This window comes from Malus domestica, chromosome 15 (genome assembly GCF_042453785.1).
Source record: "Malus domestica chromosome 15, GDT2T_hap1".
Taxonomy (NCBI): domain Eukaryota; kingdom Viridiplantae; phylum Streptophyta; class Magnoliopsida; order Rosales; family Rosaceae; genus Malus; species Malus domestica.
The window spans coordinates 48,828,468-48,851,088 of NC_091675.1; the positions used below are offsets into that span (position 1 = coordinate 48,828,468).

The window sequence follows — 22,621 nt, forward strand, 5'->3', positions numbered from 1 at the left end:
GGCTTACCAGATGTGACAATTTCAATAGGTTGAGTGCTTGTTTGAAAAGAATATTTGTAAATCATTTTTTTTTTCACTCAAACTTTTTTTCTCCATTAGAGAAAATCAAAGAATTTCGAAACCAATAAAAAATTCAAAATTTATAAAAAAAATTTGAAATAAAATAAACAAACGCACTGTGAAACCCTACCCCCAAATAAATTGTAAATTTTACATTTTATTTTAACAATTTATGAAATGATGATCTTGTCCCCTATCCTTACCCAATCCAGATCCTCTTTTTAGATTCTCCTCCTCTCTCTACTTGCCACGTGGCACCACCCTAACTCACTCCTTCATTCTCTCTCTTCTCCCCGAACCCTCTCTCAACTCACTCACTCTCTCTCCCTCTCTCGGACAAACTCTCTCACTCTCCCCGATTTACACACACGCACCCATTCGCACACCCATACCCACCGGCGACGATCACACCTTCACCAACCTCGCGAGGCTTCTCTCTCTCTCTCTCTCTCTCTCTCTATCACCTCTGTTAAGCACCAAGGGAATTGGTGCAGAGCTTAGAGACTCTGGTGAGCCCCGTGGGTTTCGAGCAAAGATCTGGCCACCTCCTGCCATTTTATGACGAATCTCAGGTACTTATCTCTCCCTCTCCTCTCTACCTTCGTTTTGATAGTTAGATCAAAAGGTCGGGTGGCCAATCGACGTTGACTGGAGCTCGGAAGGCTCTGACCTTCTTCCTCGGTGAGAAACGGGTCGGTTGACCCAAACCTAGAAGCCCAAGTCCCCTATTCCAGAGTTTTGGGCTGGTCTACAAAGCCTAACCCATTTACAAACCCAAACCTTTTTGGACTAAGGCCTTCGGGCTTCGCCAATTCGGGCCTCCAGCCGTTTAGCCCTAAACCCAAACCCCTTTTATTTAAACCCCAAAACCATTTATCTTGGGCTGGGCTTTCAAGCCCAAGGCCTAATAGAACCCAAACCCAAAACCCGCCATGAGAACCGGGCCTTTGGCCCGTTAACCCTAGGCCCATGAGGCCTAAACCCTTAAGCCCATAAACCATTTAGCCCAACCTAGAGAACCCAGGAACCCCAGGCCGTGCGTGAAGGTGCGTGGGCCTGCGTGTGAAGGGCCTTCTGTACTGGCGCGTGTCACGACGGTGCCGACGAATTTTTTGACCAACTTTCTCGGTGACCCACGACAACGTGTGGCAGCGCGTGGGGGTACTTGAAGTCCCCCTTGATGTTTTTCGACGTCTTGAATCCGTTTATGACATCCGTATCGTTTGAGTATAGTTTTATTAATTGGACCCTTTATTTGCTTAGGTGCAATTATTAGAGGCGATTCCGTCTTTCCTATTTCGTACGACTCTTCGATGACAGAGTATCTATGAGTGGATCCCTTCTAAAATGCATGTTTTAATAGTAGAAATGCATACATGAAAATCATGATTTAATGGTAACGTTTTATAAGTAAATTGGATTTACATTATATGATTATCATGCTTTACTGAGAATATTTTGGAATACCATACTTTATCGAACTATTGTTCTTTGTAGTATATATGATGAATGACTATATACTATTTATGAACATGTTTTTACACTTATTTATAGTATATATGATGGATGACTGTATACTATGAAGAAGTTTTTGAGATATATGTACTTATGTTGGAAAGATTATATTCAATGTTTTGTGCGTGTCTAATGGTCATTGTTTTGGCTTTGGGCCGAGGGAGATATATGTAGATGGCTTCGAGGCGAAGGAGATATATGTAGATGGCTTCAGGCCGAGAGATATATGCAATGGCTTCAGGTCGAGAAATATAGTGCCTATGGGCGATTTGATACCACTATTTAACACACTATATATGATGTATGGTTTATGAAGGTTTTATGGCATGCTAGGGTTTTCAGAAAACCTATTACATAATATGCTATTAAATTTCCATAAAACTTTGGGGGTTAGTACGCTGTTGAATAACTGTTTCAGTAATATATATATATATATATATATATATATATATCAACTTGGTCCACTCATGTTTGTTTTGCGCCCCTTTAGGACATAGGAACGAGGCTTACAATTCGAGCTACGAGGCATTCCCCTACCAGTGATATCGTGCCTTCATCTTTGCTTTGACATCATTGTAATAGCACCTTCCGTTGTATTCTGAATTATATGTATGCTCTGAACATGTCATGCACTATCACTATCTTTATCATTGTTGGCAGTTGAATATTAGTATATTATTTTATGTAGTTCGAACGAAATTTATACGCATGATTTACATGTTCTCAGCATATGCATTCATTAAATGGCTTGCGTCACCCTTGGATGTCGGCTAGCACGTGGTCATCCCGATGTCCCTCGGACATCGGGATCGTGGTGTGTCACGCACACATTACTCATTGAAACAGAATGTGTAATAAACACACACATTATTCATGTGGGAGAATTAGATCCTAACGTGTAAGTTGCATGAGCCAACAAGAATATTGGATACATAAGCGTGGTGGAATGTTAGGATCTAGTTATCCCACATGAAAAGTATATAATGTTGATGCACAAAATCAGCGAGGACTTTGGTACAACAGAAAGTGTCAGGTTTGTGACCTTCGCTTGGTTGCTTCGATCACTAGGGAAGATAAGTACGTAAATGAATAGGGACAGGGAAGCAAACACAAGATGTACGTGGTTCACCCAAATCGGCTACGTCCACGGAGTAGAGGAGTTCTCATTAATTGTGAAGGGTTTACACAAATACATAGGTTCAAGCTCTCATTTTGTGAATTCTAGTGAATAGTTTAGTACAAAATGACATTAGAGATTATTGTGGGAGAATGATCCCTATTTATAGAAGAGAGTTTCTAGTTTTGTTCTAACATTGACACGTGTCGTGTTGTGATTGGCTTCTGATGTTGACATGTGTCGCACTGTGATTGGCTTCTGATGTCGACACGTGTCACATTGTGATTGGCCTCCTGGTTGAAGGGAAGCTCTTCTGGGTCCTTGATGGTATAACGTTGACCGGTGCTCAGTAGTTTCGGGATTGGTCAAGTATGGTACAAACAGTGCTCCCCTAAGTTCCCGAGTGAGGGAAGCTTCTCGGTTGGGGACTTGCAAGATCCAAGCCATTGAGTAATCACGAAACTTCTAAGTACTGAAGTGTGGTATCATTTTCACGTGCCTTATCTGTCTCATATGTAGATGTGGCATCTTCTCTAGAAGTACTTTTCCTCCATCCATGGGTGGTATCTTTAACCGATAAAGATGCACAAAGTAATGTATCAATTTCACTTGAAGCTTACTTGTAGTTTCGGGCTTGGTCAAGTGCGATACAAACCCTATAGTAGGAGTCCCCCAAGTCGCCGAGCTAGGAGATCTACCGAAAGAGGTGACAAACAAGGTAAGCAGTCAAACTTCCAAGCAAGCAACCCAGGATCGGAGGTTCGACTTCGGCTTCCGGTTGATTGTTCTCCTTCTCCTTGTGTCGTAAACAGCAACAAGATTAAGGAGAAGCAAATGGATAAGAGATGATATGAGATACTTTTGCTTTTGAAGATGTAACTTTCCACAGGCTTATTCTTGAACTGTGCTGGAGGGTTTTCTGGTTCCCTTCAGAGTATAAGGCCGACTCAAGAATTTGAGGGTCAAAACAAGTCCATCAAATCTAGAGTACGTTTGACCTTGATGATATGGGATACTTTTGCTGTTGACGAAATAGTGAGTGTGGTATGGAAATGTGTCGTGCTGTAGTGATCTGTTTCAGCTCACCGTTGAACCTTCTGCTTCAATCTTTTGCATGGCAGAAGTGGTGTGCAACCTTTGCATTTAAATGGTCATTCAGAACATTCCTTCATAATGACTCATCCACGCTTGGCAGCTTCAGTGTAAAGAGCCAATATCTGATCAACTGTCATGAGGTATGTGCCGGTGGAATTCATGACCTTGACAGCAGTTGAGGATGAGTTCTCGAGAGCAATGCTAAGTAAGCAACCAGGAAAAGGTCTCAGGCAGTCAGTTCCAGATTGGAGGTTTGATTTCAGGTTCCGACTGACTGCTTTCTTTCTCTTTGTCCTGCAGGTGTGGACAAGGACGAAGACAAGGACAGGGAGAAAGCATGATATGGGATACTCTTGCTTTCGACCCTGATGATATGAGATACTCTTGTTCTTGGTGTGGCTTATTTGCTGAGGTATTATCGGGGGGAAATAAAGCTGAGTATTTTGAGAGGTTATGTTGAGGGTGCATTCTCGAATGTGAGAAAGGGTTGAGCATTTTTGCAAGTTTGCCTGTCCGTTGAGGAGGGAGGTCGATGTATATAGGGATTTCCCAATAACAAGTAGTAATGCTATTCCTTTACCCTTCTTGGTCACAGCAATGTAGTGGGAGCTGCCAGCTTCACGTGTTTTAACTTTGTCAAAGCACTTTGAAAAAGTGGTATGTGGTATCTGGAAAGCTGATGTTGCGTGTGAAGATTACAGACAAGCTTTATCTAAGGAAATCTGGCTCTCGAAGTTCTGAGAGCTGTGCCTCTTCGGTTTTCGAACAAGCAATCCTGTTGGGGATCTGGCTCTCGAGATTCGGAAAGCGGTGCCGCTTCAGTTTTTGAGAAAGTAATTATGTTGGGAGTCTTTTCTCGAATGTGAGTAAAGGTTGGACGTTCTTGCCAGCCTGTCTTGCCACAGAACACGGAGGTCGACACACATAGGGACTTTCCAGTTGTCAAGCAGTGGTGCTGTTCCTTTACCCTTGTGGGTAATAGTAGGGTAGCTGGAACTTCGAAATTCTCGTGCCTAAACTTTGTCAGAGATCTTTGGCAAAGTTTTATGTGGTACCCGAGGAGTTGATGGTGCGTGTGGAGAGTGGTGATTGAACAGTAAGATTCACGTGCTTTCTACTTCACCAGAAATCTTCGACAGATTGCCCATAATTTCCGCAAAGTTGAGTGTGCATGTGACAGGTGCTGACGAGGCTGAAAAAGCAGGTGCTTCTTCGATTTCTGAGATCGGCCCTCGTGGTCTCTGAGCAGCTCAGCTTTCGAGAAAGCAAACGCCTCTTCGATTTCTGAAGCTCCGTCAAGTGCAGATTTTTATAGAGGTTGGCATTAAGTTTCACAACACACTTGAATCTCCACCAGTAGAAGCTCCCTTCTTGCACTTCTAAGATCTTGATTTGTCTGACCTCTTCCTTCTTCAACACCTTTGAAAATGTCTGGCCCCTCCGACTGTCGTTTTGACTTGAACCTTGGAGAAGAGACAGCCACGCCTTCTCCAGACAACATATGGCGCCCATCCTTCATATCCCCTACTGGTCCTCTTACCGTTGGGGATTCTGTGATGAAGAATGATATGACCGCTGCGGTGGTGGCCAGGAACCTTCTCACTCCCAAAGATAACAGACTACTTTCCAAACGGTCTGATGAGTTGGCTGTTAAGGATTCTCTGGCTCTTAGTGTTCAGTGTGCAGGTTCTATGTCTAATATGGCCCAACGCCTATTTGCTAGAACCCGCCAAGTTGAATCATTGACTGCTGAAGTGATGAGTCTCAAACAAGAGATTAGAGGGCTCAAGCATGAGAATAAACAGTTGCACCAGCTCGCACATGACTATGCTACAAACATGAAGAGAAAGCTTGACCAGATGAAGGAATCTGATGGTCATGTTTTACTTGATCATCAGCGGTTTGTGGGTTCGTTCCAAAGGCATTTATTGCCGTCGTCTTCTGGGGCTGTACCGCGTAATGAAGCTCCAAATGATCAACCTCCGATGCCTCCTCCTTCTGGGGTTCTGTCCAGTACTGAGGCTCCGGATAACCACCCTCCGGTGCTTTCTCTTTCTGGGGCTCTACCGACTGCTGAGACTTCCCCTGAGCAACCTTTGTGAAGGCTCCCTCTTGTTTGTTTATTTTGATTCATGTATATGTACATATTTGTAACTTATCAGAAATATCAATAAACAAGATTTGCTTCATTTCAACGTATTGTGTTAAATACACCAAGGCCTTCTTCACTAAGTTCTTTGAATTTTTCTTTTTGTTGAAGCTTGTATGTTAAAACTTTGTGAGTGAGGCATGTAGGTTGAGGTAGTGCTCCCTTAATTTCCCGAGTGAGGAAAACTTCTCGTTTGGAGACTTGAAAAATCCAAGTCACTGAGTGGTCGTGAGACTTCCGAGTATCAAGGTGCAGTAGCATATGGTAGGAGTCCCCCAAGTCTCTGGTCGAGGGAGTTGACGAATGAGGCATTTCCTTTCTAAGTGGTAGCCCAAAACTCCTTCTTCATATATATTTGTTATGAAAGTTGTTAGGCCCAAAGAAGAGGAGGCCTAGGCAATTTTTTTTTTTTTTTTTTTTTTTTTTTTTTTTTTGAATTTTCAAATATCCGGATTTTTTAATTTTTGAATTTCCGAAAAAATTAAAATTAAAAATAATATATATATATTTTAAAGCTTTGTAGGTGAAGCTTTGGTGTTGAAGCTTTGTAGGTGAAGCTTTGAGGTTGAAGCTTTGTTGGGCACCATGAATTGATTTTGCTTCACACTATCTTGATGAAGAGTGTGTGAAGCTTTTATATGTTTTGGTGTTGAAATTTTGTATTGTAGGTGAAGCTTTGGGGTTGAAGCTTGATAGGTGAAGCTTTGGTGTTGAAGCTTTATAGGTGAAGCTTTGGTGTTGAAGCTTTATAGGTGAAGCTTTGGGGTTGAAGTTTTATAGGTGAAGCTTTTGTTGGCACCATAAATTAATTTTGCTTCACACTATCTTGATGAAGATAGTGCGAAGCTTGTGAGATTGATATTTGTCGTCCATTGATGAAGCTTTTGTTGGCACCATAAATTGATCTTGCTTCACACTATCTTGATGAAGATAGTGCGAAGCTTTTGAGATTGATATTTGTCCTCCATTGATGAAGCTTTTGTTGGCACCATAAATTGATCTTGCTTCACACTATCTTGATGAAGATAGTGCGAAGCTTTTGAGATTGATATTTGTCCTCCATTGATGAAGCTTTTGTTGGCACCATAAATTGATTTTGCTTCACACTATCTTGATGAAGATAGTGCGAAGCTTTTGAGATTGATATTTGTCCTCCATTGATGAAGCTTTTGTTGACACCATAAATTGATTTTGCTTCACACTATCTTGATGAAGATAGTGCGAAGCTTTTGAGATTGATATTTGTCCTCAATTGATGAAGCTTTGTTGAATTTCCCAATTTCCAATTTCCTCTTTTTTTTTGTTTTTTGTTTTTTGTTTTTTTTTTGTTTTTTTTTTTTTGAGAAAACTAGAAATTTGTTGTTTTTTTTTTTTTGAGAAAACTAGAAATTTGAAAATGTGGGAGAGACAACATATACAAATTTTGCTTCCACACTGTTGAGTGAGAGATTGTGATGCAAGCCACATCTTGTAGTAGTTGAAGGTTTGGATGAACCATATAAATTGAATTTGCTTCGAACAGTCTTGATCAAGAGCGTGTGAAGCTTTCTATGAGTTGTAGTGTTTGCATTGTTACAGAGGAGAAATGTCTGAAGCAGATGCAAGAAGGCTGAAGAGCTTGATCTTCGTATACCATGCACTGAAGCCATTGCTGGCTTGCAATAAGACTTTGTTGGTGACTATAGCTCTTGTTAGGCATAAGTGCTCCCCTAGTTGAGTTGTAAAGTTTGAGGGTTTTTGATTATTTGTGAATGCTAGGAGTTCACATGTACAAGTTGTACCACTCGTCTTCTGGTTAGTGGGATGAATGGTGGGTTGCTTTCATCACTGGTTGGTGGTACGAATGTGAATTCCTTAATCACCTTTCATCACATTTCATCACCTGGTTGGTGACATGAAGGAGAGTACGCGTTGTACATTTCATCACCTGGTTGGTGGCATGAAGGAGAGTACGCGTTGTACATTTCATCACCTGGTTGGTGGCATGAAGATGAGTTCCTTCTTTACCTGATTGGTGATAAGGGTGGCAAGTTTCCAAATAATATTAGAGTATGGGTTGTACATTTCATCACCTAGTTGGTGGTACGAAGGTGAGTTCCTTCATCACCTAGTTGGTGAGAATAAGGGCAAGGTGTCGAGGCACATTGTGGCAAATGTCGAATGACACAAAGTGTGTTGAACCCTTTCGAAGCACAGTTGGCTTATGTATGGATGTGTTGGAATGTATGATGTTTATGTATGAATGTGTTGGAATGTATGATGTCTATGTATGAATGTGTTGGAATGTATGATGTAGATCCTTTGTATAGTCTTGTTGACACATACTTAGATTTTGTTTTGTATTGGAAACATTTACGTTGAAGCTTCAACACTTGAGTGTTTCATTGCTCAGAATGTAAAAGAGTTTAGGGCCGAGTTGGCTAAATCACATCTTTATTGAATTCATACCAAATGGTCTTTGTTACATAGGATGCCGAACGGCTGTAGCTTAACACTTGTACAATGTGAGTCTATTTGTAATAGTACTTCAAGTGGTCAGCATTCCATGGATGGCCAAGAGTCTTGCCGTCGGAGCTTCTGAGCTTGTAGGAGCCAGGGCGGCTGATGCCGACGACCTCGAACGGTCCATCCTAGTTAGGACTGAGTGTTCCTTCACTCGGGAGTCTATCACAGAGTAATCTTTTCTTCAGTACCCAGTCTCCCACTTTGAAGGAGCGAGGTTTGACCCTTGAGTCGTAGTAGTTGGAGATGTGCTGCTTGTAGGCGACATTCCTCAGGTGAGCCTGATTTCTGTGTTCCTCGACTAGATCCAGGTTGAGGGTGAGTTGTTTGTCGTTTTCACTCTGTATGTAGTTCTGGATTCGGTATGTTGCTTGCTCAAGCTCAACCGGGACAACTGCTTCTGTACCAAAAGCAAGTGAGAATGGAGTTTCTCCTGTGGAAGTCCGATATGAAGTGCGGTATGACCAAAGAACTTGGGGTACGAATTCTGGCCAACAACCTTTAGCTTTGTCCAAGCTAGTTTTCAGAGTGCGCTTGATTATTTTGTTAACGGCCTCGACTTGTCCATTAGACTGGGGATGGGCTGGAGAGGCAAAACATAAGTTGATGTTGAACTTAGAGCAGAACATCCTGAAGTTCTTGTTGTCGAATTGCCGCCCATTGTCCGTGACTATCGCATTGGGAATGCCGAATCTGCAGAGGATGTTCTTCCATACGAAGTCTTCTATTTTTGCCTCAGTAATGGTTGCCAAGGGTTTTACTTCAGCCCACTTTGTGAAGTAGTCAACTGCAACGATTGCATAGCGGACCTTGCCCTTCCCTACAGGCATTGGGCCAATCAAATCAAGTCCCCATTGGGCCAAGGGCCAAGGGCTGATCATAGGAGTGATCGGCTCGGGAGGGGAGTGAGGGATAGTTGCGTAGTGTTGACACTTATCACATGAGCAAGATATTCTGATGGCATCTTGGTGGAGTGTTGGCCAATAGTATCCTTGGCGAAAAGTCTTGTGTGCTAGGGATCGAGACCCAGCATGATCTCCACAGACTCCTTCATGTATTTCCCGAAGGACAATTTCCGCCTCCGCAGGTGTAAGGCATCTTAGGTAGGGCAGGGTAAAACCGCGCTTGTAGAGTTGGTCATTAATGATCAGGTAGCGAGCAAACTTGTATCGAATCTGCTTAGCTTGGACTTTGTCATTTGGGAGGGTGCCATGGGCAAGGAATTTATAAATTGGGGTGATCCAACTATCTCCTTGTTGTAAATTGCACACTTCCGCGACCATGGTGCTTGGTACTGCCAACAATTCGACATGAATTTTTCTCCCAATCTTGTCTTCCACTGCCGAGGCGAGGCGAGCCAAAGCGTCTGCATGACTGTTTGCCGCTCGAGGAACTTGGGTGATCTGGTAGTGGAAGTGCTTGAGCAAAAGTCGCGTTTGCGCAAGATATGCTGCCATGGAGCAATTCTTAGCATTAAAGTTGTTTGTGACTTGGTTGACCACTAATTGGGAGTCACTGAAGATATCAATTCGTTTAACCCCAAGATGCTTGGCCAAACGTAAGCCTGCTAGAAGGGCTTCGTATTCGGCCTCGTTGTTCGATGCCTTGAATTTGAAACGAATAGCGTATTCTATCGCCACTTTGTCGGGGGTAGTGAGGACTAATCCTGCTCCGCAGCCCTGTTGGTTGGATGAGCCATCAACATACAGACTCCATGTTGGGGTTGTTGGTTCTATCTTCTGAGCTTCCGATGGTAATGAAGCTACTGCTTCAGGTGTAGAAGCAATGTCAACAGGATATGTGAAGTCGGCGATGAAATCTGCTACTGCTTGACCTTTTTCGGCTGGTTTTGGTTGGTAGGAGATGTCAAACTCACCCAATGCTATCGCCCATTTGATCATTCGCCCAGACGTGTCAGGACTCTGGAGTATCTGTCGAAGAGGGTGATTAGTAAGCACAATGATGGTGTGTGCTTGGAAATAAGGGCGAAGTTTTCGAGCAGACATGACCAATGCTAGAGCTAATTTCTCAATGTTGGAGTATTGTGTCTCCGCATCTTGTAGGGCCTTGCTAGCATAGTAGACGGGCCGTTCGACACCATTATCCTTTCGAATAAGAACAGAACTGACTACTGAAGCCGAAACCGATAGATAGATAATGAGAGTGTCACCAACTTCTGGTTTGGAGAGCAGAGGGGCTTTACTCATGTACTCTTTGAGGTTCCTGAATGCCTTGGCACATTCCTCCGTCCATGTAATGTACTTCTTATTTCCCTTGAGTGCTTTGAAGAAAGGAGCACATCTGTCTGTGGCCTTAGAGATGAATCTGGTTAAGGCTGCCACTTTGCCAGTACGGCTTTGGATGTCTTTTGAAGTTACTGGCTCTTTCATGTCGAGGATTGCTTTGATCTTTTCGGGGTTAGCTTCAATGCCTCGTTGGCTAATCATGAAGCCTAAGAATTTGCCAGAGCCCACGCCAAAGGCACATTTGTTGGGGTTCAACCTCATTCAATACCTCTTTAGAATGGTGAAAGTTTCAGATAGGTTGGTGATGTGTTGGTCAGCATGTTTGCTCTTGACTAACATATCATCAACGTAAACTTCCATGCTCTTCCCAATCTGTTCGGCGAACATTGAATTGACCAGTCTCTGATAAGTTGCTCCTGCATTCTTTAGACCGAAGGGCATGACTTTGTAGCAATATAGTCCCCTGTCAGTAGTGAAGGCTGTGTGTTCTTGGTCTGAGGGGTTCATGAGGATTTGGTTGTATCCTGAATAAGCGTCCATGAAGCTCAAGAGCTCACATCCTGCCGTAGAGTCTATAAGTCTATCAATGAGAGGAAGGGGGAAACTATCCTTCGGGCATCCTTTGTTTAGGTCGGTGTAGTCGACACACATTCTCCACAAGACCTTTTGAAGCAGGAGACTTTCCTTGGTCGGATTTTTCTTAACAAGGACAACATTTGCTACCCATGTTGGGTAATTGACTTCACGGACGAAGCCTATGTCCTTGAGTTTTTCAACTTCTGCTTTCGTCGCCTCGTATCGTTCAACATCATAAGATCTTTGCTTCTGTTTTACTGGTTTGGTCTTGGGATCAATACTCAAGTGGTGACAGATGATATCGGGAGAGATGCCCGGCATATCTTTATATGACCAAGCGAAGACCTCGACGTTCTCTTGCAAAAAGGAGATCAGCGACAACCGAAGGGGTGGTGACAAAGTGGTGCCAATCTTCACCATGCGATCTGGATGGTCTTTGGAGATAGAGACATTCTCTAACTCTTCAGCGGGTTGTGCTTGCTGGGTGAATGAGTCATCTTGAGGGTCGTCGGGTTGACTGTTGCCATCATGAAGATCCGAGTTGGCTTCATCTGGACTGGTCTTTACTACCTGGTTATGTATAGAGAGGGTCTCCTTGGGGACAGGCAGGTGTTGTTGCTTAACTGAAGTGTTGTAACATGATCGAGCACTAAGTTGATCTCCCCTGATGTATCCATTGCCGAAAGGGGTTGGAAACTTCATCAACAACATATGTGTGGATACCATGGCCTTGAGATCATTGATGCCTGTGCGCCCAAAGATGACATTGTATGCCATCGGGCAATTGACCACTAGGAAGTTAGTGGTAATAGTAGCTGTGTAGGGGCCTGTACCAATGGTGAGGGGGTAAGTGTATACTCCCTAAAGGTTGCACGATATCGCCAGAGAAGCTTATCAGAGGAGAAATCGAGCGATCGAGCAAGTGTTCAGCTACATTAAGTGCCTTGAAAGCTTTAGCAAACATGATATTGACTGAAGCACCTGTGTCTATCAGGATTCGTTTCACATCAAAATTTGCTATGTGAGCCTCCACGATCAGCGGGTCGTTGTGAGGGTAGATGATACCTCTTTCTTCCTCAGGGTAGAAACATATTGGATCCCAGTTAGGCTTTTGATACTTGCCTCCCCTGATGTCTTCCACGTGAAACACTTGATGGCCAGGTCTCAAAGTTCGTTCACTGTTTTTCATGGCCCTATTGGAAGATTCAGACATAGGTGTGCCGCCGCTTATAGAATATATCACATTCACCTGGCGTTGGTTACGGTTATCCCTTGGAGGGTGAAGGAGGAACTGATCAATTTTTCCTTCACGTGCCAAAGCTTGAATATGATCACGGAGGATGACGCACTTCTCGCCATCATGGCCATTATACTCGTGATAGCAGCAAAACATGCCCGTGTTTTTCGTGGACTTGTAATCTGGCTGTCTTGGCTTTGGCTTTGGTATCAGATGAGCTATACTGGGGTAGATGGCCGCGCATGTAGCGTTCAAAGGTGTGTATGTCTCATACCTCGGGGTAGCGCCTGTCTTGACATGTGATTGGCCCACTGCATTGACTGCCTGGGGACGGGCGTTATTGTGACGATATCCTGAGTTACCCCGATAGTGCCCCTTATTCTTTTTATTAAAATGAGATTGGTGAGGATGGAAATCTTTCCTTTTGCCCTGGGATTGATATGTCTGCTGACTTGGCGAAGCATTAAATGAGGCCGGGGGGTGTGCTGCTACCGTTTGGAAGGTTGAGGTCTTTTCATTCGGTTGGATCTGGCCTCCACTCCCTACTTGCTGATAAGGGGTGACTGTAGGGGTTTCCCTTGATATGTCCTTGCCTCGGCAGAGGCATGGTTGTAAGCTTGTGCCATCACCTCAGAGTAAGTCTTCCAAGTGTTGGCATTGATCATGTACTTGAAGAAACAGTCACGTAAGCCTGCCGTGAAGGCCTTGAGGGCGGTCTTGTCATCTGCCTCAGCGTAGCGGGAATACTCATGGCTGAAGCGGCCAGCATACTTTCGTAATGACTCGTCCGGCTTCTGGCGAATAGTGTACAAGTCATCTGCGGAATGCAAGCGATCGGTGAGAGACAAACAACTTCCTCAACTCTTCAAATGAGTCTACCGTCTCGGGTGGAAGACGGCAATACCAGTTTAAAGCTCTGCCAGAGAGGGTGGAGGGGAAGAGAAGGCACCGTTCTTCATCGGTGTGTCTCCGGTATACCATGGTGGACTCAAAGAGGTTAAGGTGTTCAATCGGGTCTTCCCTTCCAGTATAGAGTTGTAAGTCAAGCTTCTGCTTTGTCTTCGCTTGGAGGGGGGTGTTGAGGATCCTTCTTGTGAGGGGGCCAGGCCTGGGTTGGTTCCAGTCAGGTATCTCGGCTTGACGTTCAGCCTTCAACTTGTTTACTTCCTCCAGGAGCTGTAGGACGAGGGGGTCCTGAGTGGAGTTGTGCATCACTGAAGTTTTCTTCCGTAAGTCCCCATCGCCTCTTGGAAGTAGGAAAGTTTGATCAAGATAGCATGATTTTTCCTTGGACTCGTCACACTGACTCCTAGAGTGAGTATGTCGGAACATTTCCGAGTCCCCTGTACCTTCATGTTCTTCTGGGACTTGTTGCCCATTCCCTAGATTAACTGCTGGCCTGGGTCGTGGGAGAGGACCGAGTCTTTCAGAAACTCTTGGGTCATTGATCTTCGAGCTTATGTGGATGGAATTCTCTCGACGTTGCTTTAGGAAGTCTCGACAATCGTGATAGACGGCTTTTGATCCTTCCACTCTTTCTGTGAGGAGGTGCTTTCCTCTACTCCTTCTGCTTCGGGTTGAAGCAGCTGGGTTGAGAGAAGTCTAATGTTGATTATCACATTGATGTGTAGCTCGATCCCTATCAGGGATGTCCGTGTTGGATATCGGTGACCCTCCGTGTTGGGGGGCATTCAGATGATTGTTGACCTCAGCAGGGGCGACGAGCTTGTGTGCTTGAGCATGCCTAGCCTTGTGAAGCATCTCAAAAAGTTTTTCATACTGCTCCTGGAGGACCTCGTTCCTCATCACTATCTTGTTGTTCTGAGCTTCTAACTCATCGACTTTAGCTTGAAGAGTAACTCTATTTCCTTCCTGCTTTCGTTGCTTCATACTAGGTCCAATGAGGGTGTCATTCTGTGTGCTATGGCTTCTTTCGCTCCCCATGTTGGAGAGAGATGTTTGGCCAAAAGAAAGTGTACGAGCGGTGGAAACCAGCTTAACAAAGCTGAAGAGAGTGGGAGTAAGTGTCTTTCCCACAGACAGCGCCAAATGTTGATGCACAAAATCAGCGAGGACTTTGGTACAACAGAAAGTGTCAGGTTTGTGACCTTCGCTTGGTTGCTTCGATCACTAGTGAAGATAAGTACGTAAATGAATAGGGACAAGGAAGCAAACACAAGATGTACGTGATTCACCCAAATCGGCTACGTCCACGGAGTAGAGGAGTTCTCATTAATTGTGAAGGGTTTACACAAATACATAGGTTCAAGCTCTCATTTTGTGAGTTCTAGTGAATAGTTTAGTACAAAATGACATTAGAGATTATTGTGGGAGAATGATCCCTATTTATAGAAGAGAGTTTCTAGTTTTGTTCTAACATTGACACGTTTCGTGTTGTGATTGGCTTCTGATGTTGACATGTGTCGCACTGTGATTGGCTTCTGATGTCGACACGTGTCGCACTGTGATTGGCCTCCTGGTTGAAGGGAAGCTCTTCTGGGTCCTTGATGGTATAACGTTGACCGGTGCTCAGTAGTTTCGGGATTGGTCAAGTATGGTACAAACATATAACATATTTTGTTCAATTTGCCACTTAAGCACTTAACACCTGTGCCAACGTGTGTATAGGGATTAGTTTGGGGGATTTTATGTAGTTGACCCAAAAACTAGATAGAGAAGATGCATATGACTACTTCAAAAGGTAGACCTCTTAGAGAAGAAAATCGTTGTACTAAATGAAAGAACGTAAAGTTATAAATCTCAGGTTAAGGGTTATGAGTATAGGAGAAAAAACCGAACTTCCATTCCAAAGATTGCTTGGACAATTGATATAGTGCAACAACTCATTGTTCTTTGTAACTCAAACGTATGGATTTACATTCTCTACTAGTCTCAAACCTTTACTGCTCATATGTAACATCTCAAACATCTGGAGGATGTCAGAATATGGTCATGGAACATTTTTGAGGATGCCTTGTCTTTATCGTAACCAAGTCCTTGACCTGGAACCTGGAACCTGATCTCTATAGTTTTTGTTGCTCGGGTTCGAAGGGCCTGGTTTTTGACCAGTGGCTGCCGGTCTTGTTAAACTTCTTGTGATCCTGGACAGTGGTTTTTGGTCACCAGACTTGTCAGTGCTGGATTCGGCTGATGACATCTTCCTATCAGCCAAAGTAGCTGGCAACATCACATTCTCATGACCTTTGCTGTGCAACTCTCTTCGTCTCCTCAACTCGCGAAGGGAGTCGGTTCCCTTGAGTAGGATGGACTCCCGGATTGTCATTTGGTTACTATCGCTCAAGTTACTTAGCCTCAACGGGTCTATGTCACCACCAATAGTCTCTCTTCTCGGCCAGGATTTTCTGTCATTGGGGGTTGATGCAGCTGACTTGTTGCCACAAAATGTCGATATCACATGTTCTTGTTCTTTCTGTCTCAATTTCTCTTCAAGCTCTTTAACCTGGCAATATTTTAGGAGGAAAACATTACTCACTGGTATATCAATCTGTCAAGCACTTTTAATTGCAGAATGAAACTCATATAAAGAACCTTCAGTTGCAGAGATCCCTTGTTGTTTTCCTCCGTTATCAGCCTTTTCTCGAGTTCTTGAACCTGCCACAATAAAAAAGCAGTAAATTAAAAATGTGGTCAATTTGCAGATGTGAACAAAATATGACATTTTCTGATTTTTTTGGTCGAACAGAACTACAGCATTGAACCCCCAAGATAGGAACAAAATATGACATTTTCTGATTTCCTCAGTCGCAACTGAGTCATTCCAACTAGTACACATCAGCATATACACATAAATAAATCAAAGCCTAGTGTACTGCTACTGCAAATCTACATTACGAAGTACCTACCCATTATGAGACTGTATATGATATTGTATCACTGCTACTCGCAAAACAGTAAATAAAAAACGTGGGACTTACCATTTAGCTACAAAAGTAAGTAGTCTAGAAGAGAAAGACCATTTGGCAGGATAAACTTCTCTGTGAAATTTTATAACTAGGACGTGTGAAAGACCTAGAAGAATTTTTTGATAATTTGCATTGTGACATTAGAGAAAAATAAACTGAAGGTTACCCTTGGAATTTTTGAAAATTACCTTCCACTGAAGTACGGCAGTATTGTGCTCATACTCTTGCGTTCTTTCTTTTAACTTGTTCTCGAGGTCCCTGACCTGTGTAGCATGAGCGAGAAGTCAAAGCTCAACAGATTTACAAGAGCCAAACTTCTGTTAGACGCATATCAGTCAGCATTTTTCTTTAATGAAATTCCTACTCGTTTAGCATCTGACACAGGAACTAATTCTTAGTTGATGACAACCAATAGTTCAGACAGAGCTACAGTTGCTTCCCCTAAGTGTGAAGATGACTAATAAGTAGTACAACTCGTGTCACTCCGAATAACGGAGCCACATTACAGGACAAAGCGCTGCAATAACACTAGAAGTGTTATTAGAGCTTCCCTTCCCACAATATGCAAGTGGTGTAGCTAGAGCATTCTATCTAATGAAAGTCACAGATCATAAAAGCCTTATTTAGTCTATGATATTCGTGGTGGTCAAGGAAAACAGCTACGTCAAAATTATAGTTTTAGGTAGATTTCACTTCACATACCTTGTTTTGAAGAACCATGGAATCTGCATGTTCCCGTTCTTTCAACTTGTCCTCAAGCTCTTTGACCTTTGGGTAAAACAGAAGCAATATGTTAGCCAACATAATTAAACCGTGCACAACAAAGGAACATGAAATTAACATAAATCATCTGCCAAGCAACCTTTTTGTGAAGATTCAAGCATGATTCTTTCTTTCCATTTGCTTCATCTGAAAGTTCCAACAACTGATTTTCCAGTTGTCTGCACACATCGGTCTTCACAGCAATCTGGCCTTCAAGTTCATTAATCTCTTCTTGTCGACTTCTAGACAGTTGAAACTCCCGTTTTGCTTTACCTTCTCGATTCTGCAAGTTCTCTTCTAATTTATGTAAATCATCATCTTTGGATTTCAACTCTTGCTTTAGCTTGTCAAGCTTCAAAACAAAATAAAAGAGTGGAAATTAGTAAAATCCACCATCTGTTAGTTGCTTCTTTAGTTGAAAGTTCTCTTCTAACTTGTGCAGAGCACCATCTTTGGCCTTCCCAAAACTTACCATTAGTTTTAACTTTTGAACCTCACCCGTATCTATTTGCTTCCTTGCAGGACCCAATTCAACACCTCGAACCCGTGTTGCAAAGTTAAGAGAACTTAGAGTCTCACTTACATCCTGCTCAGACGGGCTTATTTGGACAAACATTAGAGTTTTAGCATCACCACCTGTGACATGCCAAAAGAAATATATGATATTACACACTGATCTCTATATAAATAAGAAATTCCAACTTGATGCTTGTTTTAAAATTCTTTTATCAATTATCAGTTGACACACCAAGTCTTTAACATATCAATCCTCGCATTCGTGAGACCGTAATAAAAGTTGTTTCCCACTTCCTACTCTAAAGTTATAATAAGGATGTGATGTATAAAGATTGTGATGTACAAATGCTTCCGTTTCCTGGCATAATAACGGAGCATTCAATCTGCAAGCAACATTCAATTTCATGCTTACCCAAGGAGTCTTGAAGTAGATGCGTGAGCTTGGAATTCCTGCAAACACCAACACACACATCAGATTATAAAAGAATGGGATAGACAAATGTCAATACAAAAAAAAATAGAAACAAACCTGTATGGAATGTGGCTTCTTTTTGTTGCCAAAGCTGAGATGACATCCCCCAGAGCTGAAAGAGATCTATTGATGTTTTGAGCTTCCTTAAGGCGTTCCCCTTGAACTTCAGTTTTTGCTAGTCTCTCACTGCCAGCCAAATCCACAAGCCAAAGCTTGCTCATTGTGGACTCACCAGTGATCAAATTCTGAGCTTTTACCATGATGCAGAGTATGCTGACAGAAGATGGAATGAAGAACATCAACAAATATAATAAGCAATATTATAAAAGCCAACACAAGCACACCCTCTTTCTGTATGGATCAAAAGGTCAGACCAATATATGTAGATTAAACTAAGGTCAATTACCAATGAGATCGGCTGCTATGCTCGTTCACATTGTTTGATCCAACTGCCCTTGCACTGCTTCCAGCTTGCAGAACATTCCAAACCTCTTTAATGCTCTCAACTTTGGCTTCAACAATTCCAGGTATGTGATGAACACCTTCAGGAGCTTGCCTCATCTCCAACCTATAATGAAAAGAAAATTTCTTGTCAAATCGACAGTCTCTGCATGTTATAAGAACAAACCAAGCCGCATCTACACTATGCTAATAATTAAAAAATTTACTGGCTAATGGAACACTGTTGCTCAGGTGAGACCTCTGAGTTACAAACAAATCAAGCGGCATGTACACTACGCTAATAATCCAAATTTAATGGCTAACAACAAACTATTGCTTAGGTGAGATCTCTGAGTTGCACTAAATTGTACGAGTAAAACTTACCTTTTCGATGTCGGAGAGGCTGCTAGCAAGTCTCTGATTTGCTCATTATAAACTTCAAGCACGCTAACAGATATGCTATATGTAAAAATTTCTTTCCTTTCCTCAGCGGTTTTAAACAACTGTTCCAAGGTCCTGTAATTGACCCCTCGATTAGTTTCAGAACCTTCCATCGTGAAAGTTTTTCCAGTCCCCGTTTGCCCATAGGCAAATATGCAAACATTATAACCATCTAACACTGAGGTTATCATTGGTGAAGCATCTGCAAATACATCAACTGTAACAAGACAAAACCTTAAGTCAACAAATTTTCGTGTGTAAAATCATTGACTGACCAGTTCCCCGTAATCAACTAATACACCAGGTTAAGTAAGGTAGAAAGTTTTTACTGTGGTGTATGCACAATACCTTGATCATCCTCTGGTGTGTAAACTCTGTCAAATCTGAACATCTTTTTAGTGGACCCACTAGTAAGTATCCCAAGTTCTCCATCCTTAGCTGCGTCAAATTTTACAACTGTTGCATGCCCAGCTAATAACTCATCCTTCCGCAATGGGCGACACCGACAAAACACCCGAATGTTCCCTGAAATGTACAGTTCAAGGTAAGAGCACCAACCAATTTGATTCACAACTACTAAGAAAAATATTGTACCTTTTGCCTCCTGCATTTGGTTATAAAGTACCTTCCTCTTTGCCTGCTCCTCATTGAACTTAAGCTTAAGTTCATCAGACTGTTCAACTAAAATATCAATAGTTTAATTAGATATATGGTTTCAGATAAATCTTATTTAACACTGATACAAACTTACCCATCGTTTGAATTGCAAGTACCATATTGTTGAATTCTGGAATTACATCAGTAAATTTGTGCACTTCAGAATAGAGTTGAGAATAGTCTTCCTTCATCAACTGCAAATTATTTTCAGTTCTATCTACCAAGGGGTCACTACATGAATTTGGAAATAATAAATGAAAATAGTGTACCTACCTTGACTTTACTTTCTAAATTGTCAGCAACTGCGGACCACAACCCCTTATCATGCTCATATCTAGTAGAAATATCTCTCAATTTTGCTTCAGCTTCGTCTCTAGCATGATCTGAAAAGGAACAAATGATAATCATAAGACTATATGTGATCCAATATAAATGTTCTAAAACCATCAGATTGACCGTAGCTCCCTTATGATACTCAAAAGTAAAGTATTAAACACTATTTCATAGTTGGATCTTGCCTTACCTAAGCAATGACTTTCATACAACTTGTTATCGAGTTCCATGGTGATATTCTGTAACTGTTTGTTTGCAGATGTCAGTGACATCCAGGCCTCATGGCATTCATCTGTCTTGAGCTGGAACTGTCTCTTCAGATCCTCTATCTTCTTTTCATACTTGGTTGTAAATTCCAACCTCATATATTTGTCCTGCAATTTTCATCAATTCAGAGGCAATGTAAAAGAAAAGTCAAGCGTTCCAATCTTCTTATATCAATTGAAGCTAAATCTAACCTGAGCAGATGAAATTTCTATCTCAGCAGCACAATTTTTACATACAAGATGTCCAAGTTTCATCTTTGATGCTGCATTCAAGTTATATAACACAAGGCATGAGTTTCGAGAGTAAGTTACATACAAATACATCTCATGTGGCCAACTAAAAGTAGAAATATGAATATACCAGGTAACGTAGCTTCCTGCTTTATACAAATTCCCCCAACAATTGGACTTCCATTAACTCCATCAAACCTTATCAAAATTGCCCCATCCTCCCCCACCGAAACTGCAACATCTACCAACTGTAGCGCCTTATTAGCTCCAACGATAGAATAGATATCAATTCCTGATAGAACCTGTTATCACACACCGAAAAACAGACCACTTCCAGAAATTACTAGTCAGCGAAATTATGCACGAATCAAAATTCATGTACCTAACAAACATGTTAGCAAACTATTTTAATTAGATTTACTTGCCTTCTCGTCCTGCATGAACACATCAAACACTCTCATTCCTTTCGGACCATTCGTGTATACAATTTCCGCAAAGTGAAGATCCACGAAGTAATCTCCTGGAGACAGGTTCTCAAAACGGTACGAAAAATCCCCAAACCTTGCAGATTGATAAACAGATGGCACATCACTGCCGTCAATGGTCTCGTTAGTTCTTAGAACATCACCTCCTTGAAAAAACCCGTCAGGCTTAACTCGAATCCCGGGATTTATGTTTTCCCTTACAGCCTCCCCTCCGGCATTCACAAATAACACAATGCTATCTGATTAAAGAGACAAATCAGTGTGGAATTATACACCAAGAAAAAAAGACCAACCAAATGCAAAATTATCAAACCCTAATTGTACAAATTGTGGTCAATTTATTTGATTAGTTTCCAAGAAATGAGCGAGTTGCGTTGGTTACAAACCTGAGCAAGTGGACTGAACAAACCCGGTTCGGACCAATCTCGAACCTCGCACACAGAGCGCGGAGAGGGTCGAGTCTTCGTCGTCAGCGACATGGCCACTGTCGATCGGTTTGGGGTGTGTTTCGAGGCCAAGAACGTTGCAAGACCAAGAACCAGGGAATTCAGCGTGGGAATCGGTGGGCTGTGCCTCTGCCATGAGAGAGAGATTTCAGTATGCTTCCTTTCACTGCTTCACAAATTTGAAATCTGAAATTAATCGACCGTTTGAGGGTTTGAAATCTCCGTCTCCTTCCTTTTACTGCTTCACAAATTTGAAATTTGAAATTTGAAATAATTGACCGTTTATTATTAAGCTCGCTCATTAGGCTTTTTTTTTTTAAAGAATTAGGCTTTTTTTTTCCCTAACGAGGAAAAACGATAAATTTGGTGGGTGGGCTAGTAGTTTTTGCTATTGAACATAACCATCTCTAGGGATGGTTTCGGTTTGGGCCCCGAACTAAAAATCGGAATTGGATCTACTTCGGACTTTAGTGTCTGAGCTCAATGATTCATAAATCTGAATCACACAAATTGAATCAAACTATTCCCATTAACGACTGCGATTTCTTTTCCACACAAATGTGTGGCCCAGATTTGTGGATCCCTAGGCTTCGGACACTAAGGTTCGAAGTGGATCCAATTCCTTGGAAACCCAATCCCAAAGCCCGAACTGCAATTATCGGTTTGAAATCTTTGTCTGGATTTCAAACCGAAAGTCTTAGAATTCCAAAATTCGAGAACATCAAAATGTGTTTGGATTTCAGGTCGGGTTGGGAGTTAAACAGGGCTTTTTTGGGCCAATTTTGAAGGTCCTGATGGGGTTTTAAATTATGAAGATGGGGTTCGAAGGAGGACAAAGGGACGATGATTTCCTCTCTTTCACGCCACGCTTGCATGTAGTGAAGATTTCCGATGCGCATTAGTCACTTATGTGATTGATGTCCTCGCCCATATCTTTGTTTTCTAATACAACTCGTTTCTTTCCGTCCTCACCCTGCTTGAGTTTAACCGCAGACGCTCAAGACTTTAACTCATTCAAACAGGTAAACTTGAACCAGAATCAAACGTAAAACTTGTGGGGATGTGATGAGATTAAAGCTTTGATTAACACTTAACCACGAATTATGGAGTTTCAATGGTAACTGCATATACGATTGAGCCGAGATAAATCA

At 42.2% G+C, this 22,621-nt stretch overlaps 1 protein-coding gene and 1 long non-coding RNA gene across 2 annotated transcripts; one reads left to right on the forward strand and one right to left on the reverse strand.

Moving 5' to 3' along the window:
• The first annotated feature begins 401 nt into the window (after nt 1-401).
• Nucleotides 402-2,284, forward strand: LOC114821283 (uncharacterized). Its single transcript, XR_003768726.2, has 2 exons — nt 402-632; nt 2,066-2,284. It is a non-coding gene; the product is annotated as an uncharacterized lncRNA (long non-coding RNA).
• Nucleotides 2,285-15,278: 12,994 nt separating this feature from the next.
• LOC103425274 (kinesin-like protein KIN-14R) lies at nt 15,279-21,838 on the reverse strand. The gene is made up of 19 exons (XM_008363359.4): nt 21,411-21,838; nt 20,965-21,263; nt 20,670-20,841; nt 20,501-20,571; nt 20,233-20,416; nt 19,983-20,092; nt 19,804-19,903; nt 19,647-19,733; nt 19,401-19,577; nt 18,996-19,269; nt 18,577-18,738; nt 18,228-18,443; nt 18,111-18,148; nt 17,655-17,818; nt 17,283-17,534; nt 17,123-17,188; nt 16,609-16,683; nt 16,047-16,109; nt 15,279-15,957 (listed from the first exon to the last, which is right to left on the reverse strand). Exons 1-19 carry the CDS (start codon nt 21,604-21,606, stop codon nt 15,478-15,480), a joined length of 3,186 nt encoding a protein of 1,061 aa, XP_008361581.2. The 5' UTR covers nt 21,607-21,838; the 3' UTR covers nt 15,279-15,477.
• Between the last annotated feature and the right edge of the window lie 783 nt (nt 21,839-22,621).

Excerpts from the sequence above, each read along its gene's own strand:
- LOC103425274 (XM_008363359.4), bottom strand. The coding sequence starts at position 21,606 with ATGGCAGAGGCACAGCCCACCGATTCCCACGCTGAATTCCCTGGTTCT. Across the intron at positions 20,842-20,964 it reads TGTTCATGCAGGACGAGAAG|GTTCTATCAGGAATTGATAT; the intron begins GCAAGTAAATCT and ends GTGTGATAACAG. Across the intron at positions 17,819-18,110 it reads TCTACTTCAAGACTCCTTGG|GTGGTGATGCTAAAACTCTA; the intron begins GTAAGCATGAAA and ends GGCATGTCACAG.